Source organism: Rhipicephalus microplus, chromosome 2 (genome assembly GCF_043290135.1).
Source record: "Rhipicephalus microplus isolate Deutch F79 chromosome 2, USDA_Rmic, whole genome shotgun sequence".
Taxonomy (NCBI): domain Eukaryota; kingdom Metazoa; phylum Arthropoda; class Arachnida; order Ixodida; family Ixodidae; genus Rhipicephalus; species Rhipicephalus microplus.
The window spans coordinates 237952250-237970371 of record NC_134701.1 but is presented as its reverse complement, the minus strand read 5'-3'; the positions used below and the strand labels follow the sequence as shown (position 1 = coordinate 237970371).

Here is an 18122-nt window from a genome sequence, read left to right as displayed (position 1 = left end):
GTGGTTTCACGCACCGCTCATCCTCGCTGGGGAAAGGAAAGGAATCTGAGGAAGCGACAAATAAAAGCATTGAGGTCAATGCGAGAACGTCAGCGAATGAGAAGTTCTGCAGATGGGCGAAAAGCAGTTATAAAAGAGAGACAAATGAATTGCATATTAGCACAGCATTAAACATTTGCCATTGCGAAGTCAAACCATCGAGTGGGTCAAGATAACAAAGTATCTGATAGTTGTGATCATAGACTTTCTTTCGACCATCAGCAAGGACGCACGAGCTGTGTGAAATTCGAACGCAGGTCAAGATTATCTTCAGATAGATACTCTCTTTCTCTTCAAAGTTGCCTCGCTGGCTTCAAGTGGCGGCAGAGAAACATAACGCTTCAGTTGGTCTGTCAAGCGTAGCCTCCACATTCTCCTCACTCTCAAACTTTGCGCCCGTGCGTGCCCTAGCTCAAAGGTCTTCCAACGCGCATCGTGAGGACATATCGGATGGTTTACTTTTAAAAACACTGAAACAAAGTCGGACTATACGTTCCCATTTGGCACTTCGTTAACTAATGCAGCGTCCTCAGGTACGTGTCATTTATCCCATAGAGGCAGTGTGTTTCAGATAAATGCTGACTTCGAGAAGCACATAGCTTTCCGCCACTGTTTAATTTACGAGCACCGCTACCCACGCTAACCATGAAGCTTAGCCCTATGCATAATTTCAAGCTTAACTACACCAATCTAAGGCAGAAGTTTGTTGGGCAGTTATGTTTTTGTTAAAATAAGACAAACGAATATCAGAGCTTAAGTCTACACCGTAGGTTCTCACGCTGTGTTTTGCGGAAACGAACAGTTCCATGAAGGACATGTTGGGGTTCCCCGAGCAGCCAGAAGGAATGGAACCCGGTTCCGTTGGGCTCCATTAGCAACTAATTTATTTATTTACGCAAGCAAACGACAGCCTCACTATTCGTTTTTAATTTGGAAGGAATATTGTACGTGGTAAAGTTATGCCACTTTTAAGCAATGAAGGTCACTAAATACGTGAAGTGCATAATCATGGGGAATTGTCATTTGGATTAGCCTTATGCATTTTTGCGAGTCTATAGGTTTCCGTCTTTTGCTATGTTAACGCCTATTACAGAACATTGGTATATTGGAGCAAATATATGGCGGTGCCGAAACCCCCCTGACATTGCGTGCTGCTCTGTGTGGATGACGGATACAACAGTGTTATAGACTGGGGCTAAAAGACACTATCACTACCGCTACGCATTTTACTAACGATGTCTTGGTCTGTTTTTTCGGCAGCTCATTATGAAGGTGGCCATCGTTGTCGTCTGGTTCATGGGGTATTGTGTCTGTGATGAAGAAACGATAATTACCAGCTCCGGCAACGTCTTTGGTCTCGGTCTCCTACAAGAAATCCCATCTTCTCCTCAGACTAACATCTTCTACTCGCCGTACAGCGTCTACACAGCACTGGCTATGGCCTACGTTGGTGCCAGAGGTGAGACGCAGCACGATCTGCACGAGGCGCTCGGTTACTCGACGGCAGGCTTGAGTCCCGAAAATGTAGCGAGCCTCCACGCCAGGCACGCGCGACGGCTCCGAGAGCCTTCGAACTCGACGCTCCTCGTCGCCAACGTGGTTGTCGTGCAGACGGGTTACAACGTGCAACGTCAGTACCTAGACACACTCAGAGATTCCTTCGGTGCCGAGGTAAGCGGAGCAGACCTGACCGATGTGCAGTCTCTGAAGACCATCAACGACTGGGTCAAGAACAAGACGGCTGGGCGAATTGAACAGCTGCTCCTTGAGCCACTTCCCTCCGAAGCAAAGTTAGTGCTCCTGAACGCCATCTACTTCAAGGGGCTGTGGAACACTCCGTTTCAGGCGGAATTCACGTTCAAGGCTCCTTTCTTCAAAGCGGGAACAGAGCGGGTGCAGGTGGACACGATGCACCAGCAGATTGCGGCGGGATACGCTGAAGACGACGAGACGAACGCGCAAGTTGTCGACCTCACTTACGCTGGCCTCGATTACAGCATGGTTATCATTCTGCCGAGAGAGAAGAACGGCGTGGATGCCATCAGGCGCAATTTCTCGGTGCCACTCTACCATCGTCTACTGTTGAAGCTCCGGGAGAGGGTCGTCGATGTCGCCCTTCCTAAGTGAGTACCAAGTTATGACATTCGTTAAATATCTCTGGGTTTAAACGCAGTAAAAGAAGGCTCAAACAAATATCTAAATGATTACCCTGAATTTTGAACGGCTTAGTGCGTACGTAAATGCAGGTAATGTGTTTACTAAGTGCGTGTTTATTATATGCTGTATTAATTCTCAGAGCTCGTGCTTTTACAGTATGTTGCGCACCTTCACGCTCAAGCAAAAAAGAAATAATTATGTGGAAGTCATTAGGCCAGTCACCGACCAGTTTATTTGCGCACGACTTACATATTAAACACAGCGACAAGCGTAACTGTGTCCAGATAATGTAGCCGATGAGGAGAAGACTTATTCCTTCAGTTTTCACTCGCCTTACCTTTAAATTAGTCCACTATCCCATAACACATCCTGATATTGGTTTTCTCCTTTTATTCTATCTTTTTCTTTCTTTATTTGCGCCTACTATCACCTTCCATTCACGTTTGCTTCCTTCCCCCAGCACAAAGTGGCCAGCAGGTTTAAGGGCATGGTAACATCCCTTTCTATCCATCGTTTCTTCATCCTAATCTATCTATCTATCTATCTATCTATCTATCTATCTATCTATCTATCTATCTATCTATCTATCTATCTATCTATCTATCTATCTATCTATCTATCTAACCAGCCTTTATATCGCGCATACAACCACCTTTAACGGTGTGCGGCCGGGAAACAGAATCGACGAAAGCTTTGTACTTTCATTCTCCTCACACATTTTCTCTATCTACCCGCTCAGGTTCAAGATTGAAGGGCCGTACAAACTGAAGGAGCCTCTGTCGCATATGGGAGCATCCAAGGTCTTCGACAAGCATCAAGCCGACTTCTCGGGCATCAGCGGATCTCGCGACTTATTCGTCCACGACGTGGTGCACTGGGCCGTTGTCGAGGTGAACGAAGAAGGCAGCGAGGCCGCCGGCGCCACGGCTGTTATTTTTCAGACTGAGAGCGCCCGAGTGGGCACGCCACTTGTGGTCGACCATCCATTCCTGTTCATCATCCACAAGAGGCATACGGGAGACATTCTGTTTGTCGGTGAAGTGAATTATCTCTAGGCGATCTACCTGCTTTCGGACCCTTTATTAACTGCTATCTATACTTTATATCGTAAACCCTTCAATACCAAATCATTCGAGGATACACGCAATTGAAATGAGTTTGTTGAACATCACATATTATAATATTTAACAATAAACTAAAAATTCTATCAAAATACCATAAAACATGAAATTCAGGCAAACGTAAAGAGAGAGATTCGCGTGTGCATCGCTCATGAGTTTGACTAAAATAATGACAGATTCAGTGGCATTTCAGGAGCACTTATTATTTTTTGAGTGAGTTGGTTTTCCATCAGCGAACTTAAGCTGCATCACAAGTTGCAAGCTGCATTTGGAAGTGAGCACTTGTGCTGTCATCATATCCCTTTGTCCTTGCGTGTGCGCGCTTCAGTGCTCAATGAGGGTTCCAGTGGAAAGGCGCTCGTGTTGTCCTCTTTGCTTTCCGTGCCTCGACTTTCGTCTGTTTCTTCTAGCACATTCGTACTCGCGCTGCAGCCCTTATTACCATGAATTCAAACCAACTAGCCCAAATTGCCATTCTTCTTCCAGTGGAAGCCTGTTGGGACCGTCGATCACTAGGGATATTCTTAGACAAGCTGAATGAAGTCACATGCGTATGTTTGCCGAAATTATACAGATTTTCCTGCCGACAACAAAAATGAGACTGGACATCTCACGACGAGGCCAATTTCCTGTTTGGAACGACAAAAATTCTAGTGAAGATGACTTTTAGACACAAGCGATAGGAACACTAATACAAGCACACTCAAATTTACTCATACTTGTAGACTAACATTGTAAAGATAACACTGCGAAGGAATCGTCAACTGACACTGAGAAAAACAACTGAGCAATAAAGTGCAGCTGCTTTTCTTGGCGTGTCAACAGAAGTTTTACTTGAGAACGAATGACCAGAGTAGACGGGTCCTTACGCTTTTTTTTCCTGCTTCGTGTTTGTATTCTTCCATTGGTGCACTGGAAATAAATAATGCAAGAATAATCTGTGTGCCCCTTCTGTGCATGTGCCCGATGATTTTGGTATCACATCTTCTTTCAAGGTCTAAACTGCAATATTAAATACTCGCATGTGATCAGTCTCATACAACGTGGCAGGAGTGGCTGAGCGTTATTTCCGGGAAGGAGCATGATGGGGGAGGTAGCCACAATGACAGATTTTTTTCGGGAAGAACGACGCAGTGGAGTAAATAGTTTCAGGTTATCTTGCGACTTCTGACAAGAGAAAAACGACGGCAAAGCTGATGACGAGACCAGTGTAAATGACATAAAAAATGTGTTCTCTAAGCTCCCATACACCGCAGCGGTGTTTTGGAGCTTAGAAAAGATGCGTAAGAAGAATGCTGACAGACGCTGGTGAGTTCAGTTTGTTTTAAATTTTTTAAGACGAAAGCTTTATATGCGTCATCAAAAGCGAAAAGTAACAGTCGGCGGCGTCCACACGATTGATGCAACAAATCATGCGATGACGCCATCTAAAGGTGTCTTCATCACGCAACAAATCGCCGAATTTAGTGGCTTGATCATGACGTCACTTTGACGTAACATGATATGACTTCACGCGATGGTGCCGTCACATTACACGCATCGCTTGTTCAAACGTCAAGCAGGCCATGCACCACGTGAGAAACAGAAAACTTGTCAATTCCTGAGAATAAAATACAATCCATTGAGAAGGCAAATAATATGTTTTTCGCCTTCCAGGTGCATTAGGCTAATGCATAAAGGACCACGTGACTTTTTTTTTCTTTCTGGGACATTGAGGCAGCCGAGATGATCTTGTTCAGAATGATGCTACAGTTTCTGGGGCAGGAGCGGCAACTGAGGTTAGGTGAAAACTTGCCTCCAAAAACTTTTATCTTTCGTGGGCGATGGCGTCGCGGATCCTCTTAGACGACAGCTCAAAGCAACGCCATCTCAGAACCATTCTTCTGTTATCTGTCTGTTCTGTAAGTGTCTCATTAGTGATCACAACACGACTTCAGCAATACTCTACACTCAACCAATAAAACGTTAAAGCATTCCTCACAAAAGAAAAAAAACAAATCGTTACGGCAGCCAGCGAGCACGCCCGTGAGGCGGCGTCGAGGCAAGCCCTTGACGTCCCCTCGTGGGAGGCCTAGGCCCGGTTACCTAAACCTGCTGCTTTCTTATAATAAAGTTTATTCCTCCTCCTCCTCCTCCTCCTCCTCCTCCTCCTCCGTTACGGCAGGAGTGCTTACTCGGTGCGACAGAGAAGCCCGAGACCAAATCTCTGTGTAAGCAGTCTACGAGCAAGAGTAACTGAAGGCGGTAACAAGCTCCTTCGCCGGATCTTCATAAAAAACGCAGGCGTGCGCACACACATATCGGAGCAATGTAAAACTTTGAATGCGTTCAACCACCTCATTACACCGAACACGTGGAGGGGCTAGAAGGTGATAAAGAAACACCGAAGGAAATGACAGGCCAACTTGAGTCCCGCATATTTTTTTGCTTTTTTTTCCTATTACGGAGCTTGCCCTTAGCACATTGATGAGGCACTGTGGAGAAGGAAAGACAAGCAAAATGTGACCGCGAAGCGCAGGCGCCTGCGCGGAAGAAGCAGCCAGAGGCATCGAAAGACCTTGACTTTTTTTTTTGTCTATCGCTTCGCAAACCGAAACACAACTCTTCGTAATCGCACGGGCGGGTATTAAAAGAAACAAATAGAAAGGGGCGCCACGCTGTCGCCTGGGGTCGACAGATTAGGCGCTATTTTGAAGACCGTGGAAAGAGCGATGTGTCGAGATGCTGATTCCACGCCGCTCCTGACCAGATTAGAGAAGCAGCCCGTCTAGACGCTTCCCGATATAAGCGACGCTTGAAACCGGCTCCGCACACACGTGCCGCGAGACGAGGAAGGCGCGAGCGTGGTGGGGGGAGTGCAGCCGATTTTCCTAACTTGCGCGGCTACGGCAGTTCGTAAACAGACGACAACTGAAAGCGGAGTGGCCTGCTCAGGTAAGTGGAATAATCACTAGAAAAATTTTTCTGCATGATGAACGTTTTGTACGAAAGCGAAATTCTCTATTGGGGCTCGCGTATTACGTTGTTTCGACGATGGTGTCAGAAGAAGAAAGTTATAGACAACGGGCACGAAAGCAATAACGACGACTCGTAAATACTCCTATGAAGCGGGTAAACCAAGGAAGGGTCGCCGTTCTTCATGTTGTCACAAGACAGTGCTGCAACGAGAGGTGTAGGCGTGCAAAAGCTGATTAAATATTGGCTGATTTTACCTGCCGCAAGCACGGTTTGATTATGAACGTCGTTGTGTGACACTATAAATTCATTTCGACAACCTGAATGTTTTTTTCCCTCTAAAGATGATAGTCTTTCTTCGGAATCTTCGGGGATCAATGACGCAAAAATTTTGGTGTGCCTGTCTGACTGTACATTTGTCTGTTTGGCCACCATTAACAGTACCCTAAACGGCACCAAAGTGGCCAAACGATCCTCCAAATATCCGACTTCATCCGCAGCACCCACGAATATTGCTCAAGGTTCAGCGATCATACTTGTGCGCTTGTCAATTAAAAAAAACAATTATTGTGCGTATCTGAGGCACCATAACAACACGCCGATATTATGTATGTGTATTTTTTACGAAAAAGGCATACTTAATTATTTTAAGGATCTTAGCCTTTATAACGCTGCTCTGGCCATGCAACGCTTGCACGAAACGGCAAATGTTTCCAACGCTTTGCTAAGACGACACAGTGGTGGCACCTACCCGTCGCCTTGCGTTCTACACCTTATCACCTCGGAGAGACGGGTGCGCACGAAGCGCGCCCCGTTTTCCAGGATAACTGCCAGATAGCGCTTATGTCTGACGTGTGACGTGACTTGATGCGCTCGTTCGCCTGCGCTGCACGCTCGAGGCACTTTAACGCAGCGCCTCCTGAATACCACTCCCCAATTTTCTTGCGTAGAACGTCAAATAAACGTTTTGTTCACTCTCTCCAGACGCAACAGTATCGCCTTTCGACGACATTTGCGGTGTAACATGAAGATACGGGGCCATTTTTTAAAACATGCACCTAATTGTAGTAACGGGGCGCTCCTACGTGTGGCCTTTTCCGTCATAATGCTGCTGCCATGGCCGGGAATTGAAGTCGTGATTTCGCGCTTAGCAGCGCAACGCCAGATCTCCAAAGTCACCACAGTGGGTAATAAAAGATAACATTTTGGTAGAAAGGGGCAACTGGAAGCTCTCGGCAGAAAAATGGTGTTGATGAGAACGGGTGCTTGCTTGCAAGAGCTAGCTGTCAGCCGTAGTTTTCGAACGCCATAGAATGCCACCTAAAGGAACACGGCGGCGCTAAACAAGTAGCGATTATATGTCTGAGTATACTTTCCCCACTCATTATATAATGTGTGGGTGAACTATACGCAAACGTATAATCACTACCTGCTTAGTGCCACCACGTTCCTTTAGGTGACATTCGATGTAGCAACTCATTGTCATTTTAAAAAGAGAGCACGCACTCGTTTCCACCCCGCTTATGATTTGATCAGTTTATTCAGAGGCGTATTACTAACTAGAACATGGTGCCTTGCTCTTCTGGCGTCATATATGTTAACCCTGCATTTAAAAATAGTGCTGTCTGCGCACGTTCATTGCCATACGTCTTTCCTTGCGCAGTTTGATTCAATTGTGTGCACGGTACAGGACAAACGAAAAATTTAGTGCGTAAGGGGACGCAATAATATTCCTTAAAGTTTTTCAATAGTCGTTCAATCAAGGCACTTATATTTTCCCTTGTGCCTCTCAATTTTGACACGACCATCTTCACAATTCCTGTCTTGTCGCTATTTTGCGCAGAGTCGAGACAAGATGAAGCCACTTGTAGCTGTCGCCACCCTGCTAGCATTGAGCTGCCTCCAGCTCTCGCTTTGCCAGACGGAGCAAGAACACAAGCTCGTCGCCGCGAACAACCAATTTGCTATCCATCTGCTCAAGGTGCTTCCCAGTCTACCAAACGAGAACGTCTTCTTCTCGCCGTACAGCCTATCCACCGCACTTGGCATGGTCTTTCTAGGCGCGAGGGGAGACACGTTGGAAGAACTGTCTCAAGGCCTTGGATACAAAGCGCTCTCGCTCAGCGAAAGTGACGTCCGAGAGGCTTTCGCTCTCCAAAACAACCGGCTGCAAGCGCACGCCCGGCAAGCAGGCCTTGACGTGGCCAATAGCGCCGCAGTCCAGCAGGGTTTAGACGTCATCGACACTTACTACGACGCCCTGAACCGCACTTTCAACGCACACGTATTCAACGTGGACTTCCAGGGCAATGGTCAGCAGGCCGTAGACACCATCAACGAGTGGGTCAAGCAGGCCACTCACAACAAGATCGACAAGCTCTTCCACGAACCCCTGGAAACCAACACGCGGCTGGTTCTCATGAATGCGATACTTTTTAAAGGATTTTGGGAACGCCAGTTCGATCCTAGCCACACGACGAAGCACGTCTTCTACAACGGCGGCATCCAGGGTACTCCGGTGGACACCATGTTTTTGCGGCACACGACCAGGCGCGGCTTTTCAGTGGAGCTGCAGTCGAAAGTGCTCGAGCTTCCGTACCGCGACAGCGATTACAGCATGGTCATCGTACTGCCCGAGGAACGGGACGGAGCCGACGCCGTCAAACAAGTTCTGACTATCGACAAACTCAACATTGCCGTTGCGTCGCTGAAAAGCGGTCCAGTGGCCATCTCCCTTCCCAAGTGAGTTCAGATAGGATGCATACATGTTTTGGTCTGTTCTCATTAGGCGCAGGGGAGGACGTAAAGAGAGTGAAACTAGCAGATGTGGCCTTAAGAGCTGGGAAAGGACGGTTTTTCATTTGAATGGCAGTGAGCAAGACAAAACGTGCAGCGACAGTCAACGTGATCTAAGGATAAACTAAATATTAATATTGTTGTACGCTACACTATGAAATCATATTAATGCGAGAAACGTTAAAGAGCTCGTGTCGCGGAAGTTTCAGTGTCTGCGTCGTTGGTTGTGAGAGAAAAATTAACGTTTTCCGTGACCGAGAAATCGGGAAAGACGAAACGAAATTAATATTTAAAAAATCTTTAGTTCGAGTAAAAATTGATCCAGGCCTTCTGCGTGACAAGCTCGTGTTCCGGCACAGAGCCATGCCATAATCCGAAAATGCTTCAAAAAAGAAAAAAAAAAACACAATGTGATTGGCTTGAAGTGGAAGGAGTCTCATTAATGCGTGTATTATTGCGTCGCGGAAGGGTAGAATGGCGCCAGGGTGTTGAAACGTGTGAATCGCGCAACAAGTGGGTGTTTTAAAAGACCACCCATTACAGAGCGCTCAGATATATTTAATGATTACCTTACAGACATGTAATTGACCTTTTAGTTGTTCGCAAAAGAAAGAATTAAGGCGTGCTGGGCACTGCGCAGCTGTAATTGGTTTAGGCATTCGATGATAGTTTGAAGCCGCCGTGGTTATGATCTCAGACGCTCGTTTCCTTACGGCACGGTTGAGGCATGCACCGAGAACCGAAATCATGTGAGCAGTTAGAAAGGCAATGTGGTCCCGGTCACGCTATCATGTTCTACTTTTGAAGGCGAAGCTCGAGCCACGTTTTTTTTTTTTTTGCTTTTCGTGTGGCCGAGTGCACGTTCGAAATGACACTTCCTAAACTGGCTCCCTCTAAAAAGTGTGCTTTTAGAGGTGAAAGATCGTAAGTGAAAGATTTTGTTTGACCTAAACAAAGCTTCCTAAGCAAACGAGCAATTGCAGGTTCGACGCTACCAATGGCCCGATTCTACCGATGGTTGCTTCTTTCCCACGCATGCGTGTATAAAGAAGCAGAACAAAACAGGCAAAAAATGTTCGAAATATGAAAAACTTTGTGAAGCGTATAGTGTTTTGAATTTAAGTGCTATTTGTTGTACTGTGGCGAGGCTGTACGTTTCGAAATATTTTTAATGGTTATGATGTATTGTACTGTCGGAGAGCAGTCGCTTGTTCCTTATACACATATGCTAGACTATACTCGCGGACAACTTTTCTTGGCAGAGAAGGGAGAACTACAGGGGGCAGAACTTCACGTGTTCTACGCCAATTAGTCCGGTTTGACGCGCGTCTCGCACCTCTGTTGAAAGTTATTGCTGTACGCATTCAGCGTTTCATACCGACCACCCAGGTGCCCCATTCGAGGCAAGTGTGAAAGGCGGGACTTTGTCATGCGTACTATAAAAGCAGGCCTTGAAATTGAAATAAATGAAAATATCTCGCTAAGAGTGAGCTGCGTCCTGTCTAAAAGAACTACATGTAGAAAATGAACAAGTTATGTTCTTTTATTTTACGACGGAAATACGGACGCAGTTGTGCAACTACATTCATTGACGGTACTCGCGATACGGCGCTGTAGGCTCCGCTTTATTGCCAAAAAAAAAAATTCAGCGAGTTTAGTGTCCAACGTGCACAGCGGTTCAACAAAGAGAATCTATGCTGTGCTGGTCCAAACAGTGCTAGAGTTTCGGTGGTGCGGGCAGCGTCACCATGGCGCTAAAAAACGTGCAGCTGCTCCCGCAGACGAGAACGGCGACTGGTATAGAGGTAATGCAGGTGCGTATCACCGATCCGAAACAAAGGGACGCTGGCGGTATTCTTGCACATTTTATTGTCATAATACGTTGAAACGAGGAAGGACGTATTCTTTTACGATTTTGTTTTAAATCGCTAAACCCTTGAATAATAAAGGAAGCGGCATAGCATCCAGGCAGTCACACCAGTAGAGTATGTTCTCCTCTTGCTCTCCTGTCAAGTGGCGACGGGCTGGTTTTTGAAAGCGAATTGCACGTGTCTGCTAGATTTACTCCACACTGAAGACGGCCACCAGTGGACGCCAGGGTCAAAGAGCAGACTTTAGCCGGTGTTTTGCCAAAAATGAAACGAGCATACTATGTAGCATATGGCATGAGTAACGTTTCTTTTTTTCATTTGATGACCACCACTAAGCTCCTTCGGGTGAACTGTTAAAGAATTTGGCATCAGACTAGACGGTTGCTCATTTCCAAATAAAAAAATAAAATAATGGAGTGGAAAAACTCGGCACGGTTATTCTGTGTGGCTGTGAAGCAGAATTTTATGAGACAGATTCTTGGCAGAAGCACAAGAAAAACAGCACGGGAAGTGTTAGAGGCATTTCTCATAGAAAATGGTGAGCACCGCTGTGTAAGCGCACCTCCGCTATATCTGTTTCTCGGTGAAATTCATTTTATCGATTCTAGATTTCAAAAGAAAGAACAAAATGAGAAAAGTATGTCTTGATAGTATTTGCTGTTGACTTCTCTCATGTTTAAAGGTCCTTCCAAAACAGCCTCTTAAGATACCAAAAACAAGCGCGTTATTCTCTCGGTGTTTCGTGTCCTTGCAGCAGCATTTGTGACGTCAGGAAGAAATGAGCTCTCCATTGGCCGATATTCGAGATAAATATCTGTTGTGAATTGTCATTTAGCATGCTTTGTGAAGTAGTCGCATGCCCGTTCCTTCTTGTCTTGCACGACTATCGTGCGATAAACCGATTTGACTTCCATTTTTTTAATTTGCGATTGATCAAGGGTAGGTAGTAGCGTGAAATCGAACAGCTCGAAGTCCTGACTGTCTAAACACTCAGTGCTGCCATTTCATGCATTTTATTGCACATGTGGGGAGTAAAATAGCGCTTTTATAATGAATGTTATAGTAATTGTCAGTGTTTTACATCCCAAAACCTCAATATAGTCATGAGGGACGCCACATCTGAGGGCTCTGGAAGTTTCTGACCACCCATGGGGTTCTTTCGCGTGCACCTATAGGTCTAAATACACGGGCCTCCAGTATTTCGCCTTCATTGAAATGCAGCCGCCACGGCCGGGATTCAATCCCGCGACATTCGGTATTGGTAGTCGGGTACCCTAACAAGTATACGTCACCATGGCGGATGAATTTAATAATACGCATTTCTAGTTGGACGTCCGCAGAGCTGTTGCGGACGCTTTGCTAAACCTATTTAATAAATGTACGAACGTCAAAAATAATTGAGAGCCAATCAAGCGAGGTGAAATATAAGAGACGTAATTGACCATATTTGCGACATAAATGGGAATAGATTAAAGTGGACGAAAAGACAACTTTTCACCCTCAAATACCGAACCTGCAAATTCAACTGGCACGTATATCTGTATATGACGTCGGTCAGGTATATTTCGTCAGCTGATATTTGTGACGACGAAAGGACGGCCGCCACTGAAGCCAAACTGGAATCGGACGCACTATCCGAAGGTCGCAGGTTTGGTTCCAGCCGGTGGCGAGTTCTCGTTTCGTCCACTTTACTTTTTTCCCAGTTGCGTTGTTTTTGTGACAAATAACGTCCGCTATTCTTTCCTGGACTTAATTGTCTGTTAGCTGTTATTTAGGTGGTGTTTCACAACAAAAAAGCGAGCCTTCGAACACGGCCACCCAATTGAAAAATCGGGCACCTGTGCCTACAGTTTTTCATTCGTTCAATAAATAATACTATAACGATTTCAACCACAGGTTCAAGATCGACAAGCTGAACCCGCTGAAGAGCAACCTGACGTTCTTGGGCTTGCGAAAGATGTTCGGCTCCGAAGCGGACTTGTCGGGGATCACTGGAGACCGCCGGCTGTACGTGTCCGACGTGCTGCAGCGGGCAGTGGTCGAAGTCAACGAGGAAGGCACAGAGGCCGCGGCAGTCACCGGGGTGATCGGCGTCAACCGCATCGGCATCGAGCCGTTCCTCTTCATGGCTGACCACCCGTTCCTGTTCTTCATCCGCGACCGCAAGACGAACGAGATCTTCTTCGCCGGACAAGTGAACGTCCTCTGAGCTGCTGTGGACGCGACGTGGTTGCCGAACATTCCTAAAGCTATGCGAATTCCCGTTCAGTGTGCACGATGTGCAATTATTACGGCTTACGACACATTCGAATACTGCGGAATCACTGCTAAATAAAGTCACCCTCATCCCAAATAATAAAGAACTAATTAGTGCAAAAAGTTTGTTGTACAGCCGAGACAGCCAATGGCGGAACATATATATCTCGCTCAAGTTATGGAGAAAGGCAACAGCCATGGGTTTACATAAATCATCCCGACACGCCAGTGCCCCTTTCAAAGAGACCAAAGCTCTCATGCAATACTTCGAATCATTTTCGAAATATCCCTCTCTCACTTTCTTTACAGTGACAAGGTAACGAAAATTTCATGACAAGGTAACGGAAATGAGCCAAGATTAATTTTCTGACGGGTACTCACGCTTGCTTTTCTTGTTCGAAAGCAGTGTATTAGCTATTAGCACTGTCAGATTTTCAATGGAAACGGCTGTCGTAAGCCTTATCGCATCCATCATAATGTTTCAAGGTGACTGAATATGAACAGACACAGCAAGGCAAACAAGTGAAGCGGTCTTTATAGACTGTGAGGGTAATAGCCACGACGTGGAGGAAAATGACACCTAACAAACAAAATATTTAATCTGCGAAACATTGTTAAACCTCCTGTTTCCCTCATTCAAAAAAAAGATCAATGGAAATGTCCGCATTTAAACTGTTTGTATGCGTTTTAAAGCAATCAATGCATTGGTGTTTATTGTTATTTATTTATTTCGATATCCATTATTGTCATGACGCAGGAGACGATAGGTGACGTTATGAGTTACCTGACTAAGCAAACTAACGGACGAAAAGCTCACTGACGTCATATGTTTCATGCCAGGAATGCTACACGTACACGACGCTTGGTCGCATTTAAAATGACGGATGTCAACACCATCTAACCGCGTGTCTGCTCTCATTTCCCTAATGTGAATAAGACGTATACTTGCATGGAACATTGCGTTGGCTATCGACACGTCAAGGTATCTGTTAAGAGAGAGAGAAAAACATTTATTGAATGAAGCTTGTGAGTGATGGTGGGAGGGTCCCTTATTCCAGGAACCCTCTGGCTTGGACAGCCCGCCGGGCTCGAGCGACGAGTTGACGCTGCTCGACCAGGTCTGGCTGGGAGATCGCAGCCTCCCACGCTTCACTGGAGAGGTCTTGGTCCGCATTTGGTGCTGCTGCTCGTAGTCTTGGGACGCTTACTTTGCACTGCAGTAGGAGGTGCGCCAGAGTGTCTGCCACATTGTAGTGAGGGCAGGTGTAGCTGTGCAACGTTGGCCTCATACGGTGCAATAGTGCGCCGTGGGTGAACGTATTGCTTTGAAGACGCCTATAGTCAGTGCTTTCGTCTCTTGTGAGTTTTGGATGTGGCGGATGATATAACCTGCGTTCGAGCCGATAATGTTGCAGCAATGCAGGTATTTGTTAAAAAGAAAAAAAGAGACGCCAACAGACCATGGCCTTGTAAAAATTCACTCGTTAATATAGGAAGTCGCTGTCCTTACCTTTTTCTAACGGGCTTGGTCGACCGTAGCTGACTGACCAATAATATTCTGGGCGAAGAGAAAAATTAATAGTATAATGTACAAAATGGAAGAATGAAATCCCCCGAGTTCATATGATATACTTGTTCAGTAGAACAGAAAGGGGGGGGGGGGAGTTCGCTAATGTGAGCTAATACTGACGCGGGATTTCCGTTTTGCTTTTCTTTTCCCTACTATTATTACGGCATCTGAGAGAATTGAGTGCACAATTACTTACAAATGAATCTGCAGGATTCATACTGCTGTGTTGCTCTACAGCATCCTGAAAACGCCCCAGTGTAGTTTGAGAACAGAAACGCCCAACATGTTTTCTCGATTGCAGCTGTCATTTCTCTTGGTGCCTTTGTTAAAGTGAGGAAAAAGCCAGCACTGTCGTCCACCGACCACCAGTCAGGTATGAAAGACATGATCGAATGACTTAAGTGGTGTAACTGGCGTTAAATGAATGAATCAATCAAACAATCAATAAAGCAATCGATGGAAAATTATCTCATTGACAATAAAAATTTATTCTAACGGTAGCTTGGACCTACAGCCTGACAGTGGCCAGTAGCCTGTCGAATACAACACACTACAAAGAATACGCAGGCCGGCAAAGAGAGGAATAAAGCACATAAATGTATGCATATATGTGCGTATGCACTTATGGTTACAATACACAAATAATAAAAGAAACAAAAAACAACAACTCAGACCATTCAGCTCAACATACACGCGGTTTATTGGCATTCATTCCCCCGAAGAAAAAATGACTCACATGCAAGGCCAACATTTCGTCTAACCATTTTTATCTCCAACTTGGTAAAGCGCGTTCCGAGAGATCCAATAAAATTCATAAATCCATCCACTATTAATTAACTCAACATCTGAACAACTCAAGCAGTTAAACAACTCAAACGTGAACAAACACGAATATTTATATCACGATTGACGATAAAATTCACTAGTCTGCACTAGCCCTTTCAATATTTGCACTGTGGAAAGAAGAGACTCAAGCTTTACAGATATGCAGGCTTTCACGGTATCGTTTCCTGTTAGCATAGCCCATCCATCTACCACCATCTGCAACGGACGCCTCATACTATATTAGATGCCTGCAATTTTCGTGGGAATTCACGATGTTAGCAACGCGATCCTGCCTGTCCTCTCTACTTTCGAATGTTCGGGATCCGCGTACCCTCCTCGTGCGTATACTCTTCTATCTTACCAGAAACGCAGCAATAATTATTCCGCCTTTCCCGGAGCCCCCCTTCTTTGTGGAGCGTCTGCTTTCTCTGTCTTCGAGCTATCAACACGCTTGCGCCGTTTGGAAGCGAACTTGAGACAAGCTTACTGGGTTCCATTTCCACTGACTCAGCAAAAACCATCACGCGTGGTGCGCGGCGTACTCACTGGGGTTTTCCAGTATTGCGGCTGCTCCTGAGCCATATTTCACTGAGACCCTCCGTTCGTGCGCTCCCTGCTATCTCTCTGAAACTGTGATGACGCCATTATTGCACCGCCTACAGGCAAGAAGAACGTCAGTTATTTACAAACACACACACACGCACCCTTATTTCGTTTGCGTGACCCCAACGTCTCGCACACACCTTCACTTCTCATCTCCGCCACCCGTAGGCTTTCTCGTGGTACGGCGTTGCATTGCGATCATTAAAGCGGCACTAACGAAGCCTCTGTGCTGTCCTTGAAAGCCGTAAGCCAGCTTTCGTCATCTCGATAAGCAATCGACTGGACGCTGTCGACTATCGTGTTCATCGCTACACGGCCTATACGCTCATGGGTTCCGAGTTCGTAAGAGCTGAAGCCCGAAGGAATTCCCTGTTGCCTCAACTATAGCATCTCTCGGATAATTTTGTAACGTACACTCTTAGGGTTACCCCCTCATTCTTCGAATGCATTGCCTCCCTGAGAAGAATGCACTGAGGCAAGAGTCTTTATTGATAACAGCACTGTTGACTGCAATGGGAAGAATTAACCCTTGCCCTGAAGACGAGCTATACGCTCGTTCACCCTGAAACAAGCACTTGGTAGTGCCGTGGTTGAAGTATATTTATTTATTTTGCTGTTATATTAGGCTTGAACAGATGGCACAATCAAAAATGTTTAAAGGTACTCAAAACATGAATTTCTCGTCGATAGAGGACTATTGAAATGGCGTTCTCTACGCACGTGCCTGACACAGCTTTGTCCAGAAAAAAAAAACGCTTGTTTTCTGAAGTTATTGTGACAGTGACTAGACACAACGGTAGTTTCATTAAATGATCAGATTTGGATGACCACCGCGTCTTGACATATTGGCAGAAAACGCCGTCAGATGTCAGCCTACTGCGACGTGCGTGTCCAAGGTTTGTTTGCTCAGACTCGCTTGTCTCTTAGCTTTATTTTTTTTTTTTCAATTTCAGAAATTTTGTGCAGGCGAGATGGAAATGCGAGCGCTCTTTTCATGGTGCCTCACACTGAAGCCGGATCTCTACGTGTTTGCGTCAAAACATATTTCGCTTGTATTTTGCGCATTTGAATACTTTTTTGGTTGTTGCAAGACACGTATAACAATATTGGCAATAATGGGATCGTTCGCGGTCGGAAAAATCTGTTGGGAAAGTGTTAATACAACACTGACTAAATATTCAGTGCTGTATATAACGGTGCACGTACGGCCGACAACATACTTTTCAACAAGGTCAACCAACGCACATTACACAGTTGCATGGGTGTCGAAAGCGGTTGCTCTGGCCGAATGTGTGTATATATATATATATATATATATATATATATATATATATATATATATATATATATATATATATATATATATATATATATATATATATATATATATATATATATATATATATATATATATATGTGTGTGTGTGTGTGTGAGTGTGCGTGTGCGTGTGTGTGTGTGTGTGTGTGTGTGTGTGTGTGTAAAATTTAGTTGCACTTGTGCATAGCCACGGAGTAATGTTTGCACCTTTCAAAGACTCTCGAGTTGCAACAGCTCAAGAATAAAAAAAAAGGCTAAATATAACAATTCGCAAGGCCTTCAAATTCACTTCAGGGCTACTATTCACGGCTTTCACTGCTAAACTTCTGAAGATGGGCATGCACAATACCTGGCAGGAACTAGACGAAGCACACCGCAGGCTATATGGTCTACTAGAACGGCTAAAACTCACCCACTGGAAGATAATTGCTACAACGGCTGAACTATAACGAAACTTTTATAGCCGACGCAGGGACGGACCGAAAAGAACGGATTTGGTAAAACATCAGCGAATTTTTCTGCACTACCAGAATATTGCGCAATGTGCGCCCCACGCATCACAAGGAAAGAAGGCAGGCATGAGTGAATGCTCTACGACGAAATTGCAGCCA

The 18122-nt window shown here is 45.4% G+C and overlaps 1 protein-coding gene across 1 annotated transcript; it reads left to right on the top strand.

The window, feature by feature from the left end:
* The first annotated feature begins 426 nt into the window (after positions 1-426).
* On the top strand, positions 427-13302 carry LOC119169499 (uncharacterized). The gene is made up of 6 exons (XM_075885868.1): positions 427-572; positions 1300-2162; positions 2936-3245; positions 6210-6251; positions 8116-9014; positions 12836-13302. The coding sequence occupies exons 1-6, from the start codon at positions 558-560 to the stop codon at positions 13146-13148; spliced, it is 2442 nt and encodes an 813-aa protein (XP_075741983.1). The 5' UTR covers positions 427-557; the 3' UTR covers positions 13149-13302.
* The last annotated feature ends 4820 nt before the right edge of the window (positions 13303-18122 follow it).

What these genes read in the sequence shown, in the direction of transcription:
- LOC119169499 (XM_075885868.1), top strand. An exon ending in AAGCGGAGTGGCCTGCTCAG is followed by an intron (nt 6,252 to 8,115) that starts GTAAGTGGAATA and finishes TATTTTGCGCAG; the next exon opens with AGTCGAGACAAGATGAAGCC. An exon ending in GTGGCCATCTCCCTTCCCAA is followed by an intron (nt 9,015 to 12,835) that starts GTGAGTTCAGAT and finishes TTTCAACCACAG; the next exon opens with GTTCAAGATCGACAAGCTGA.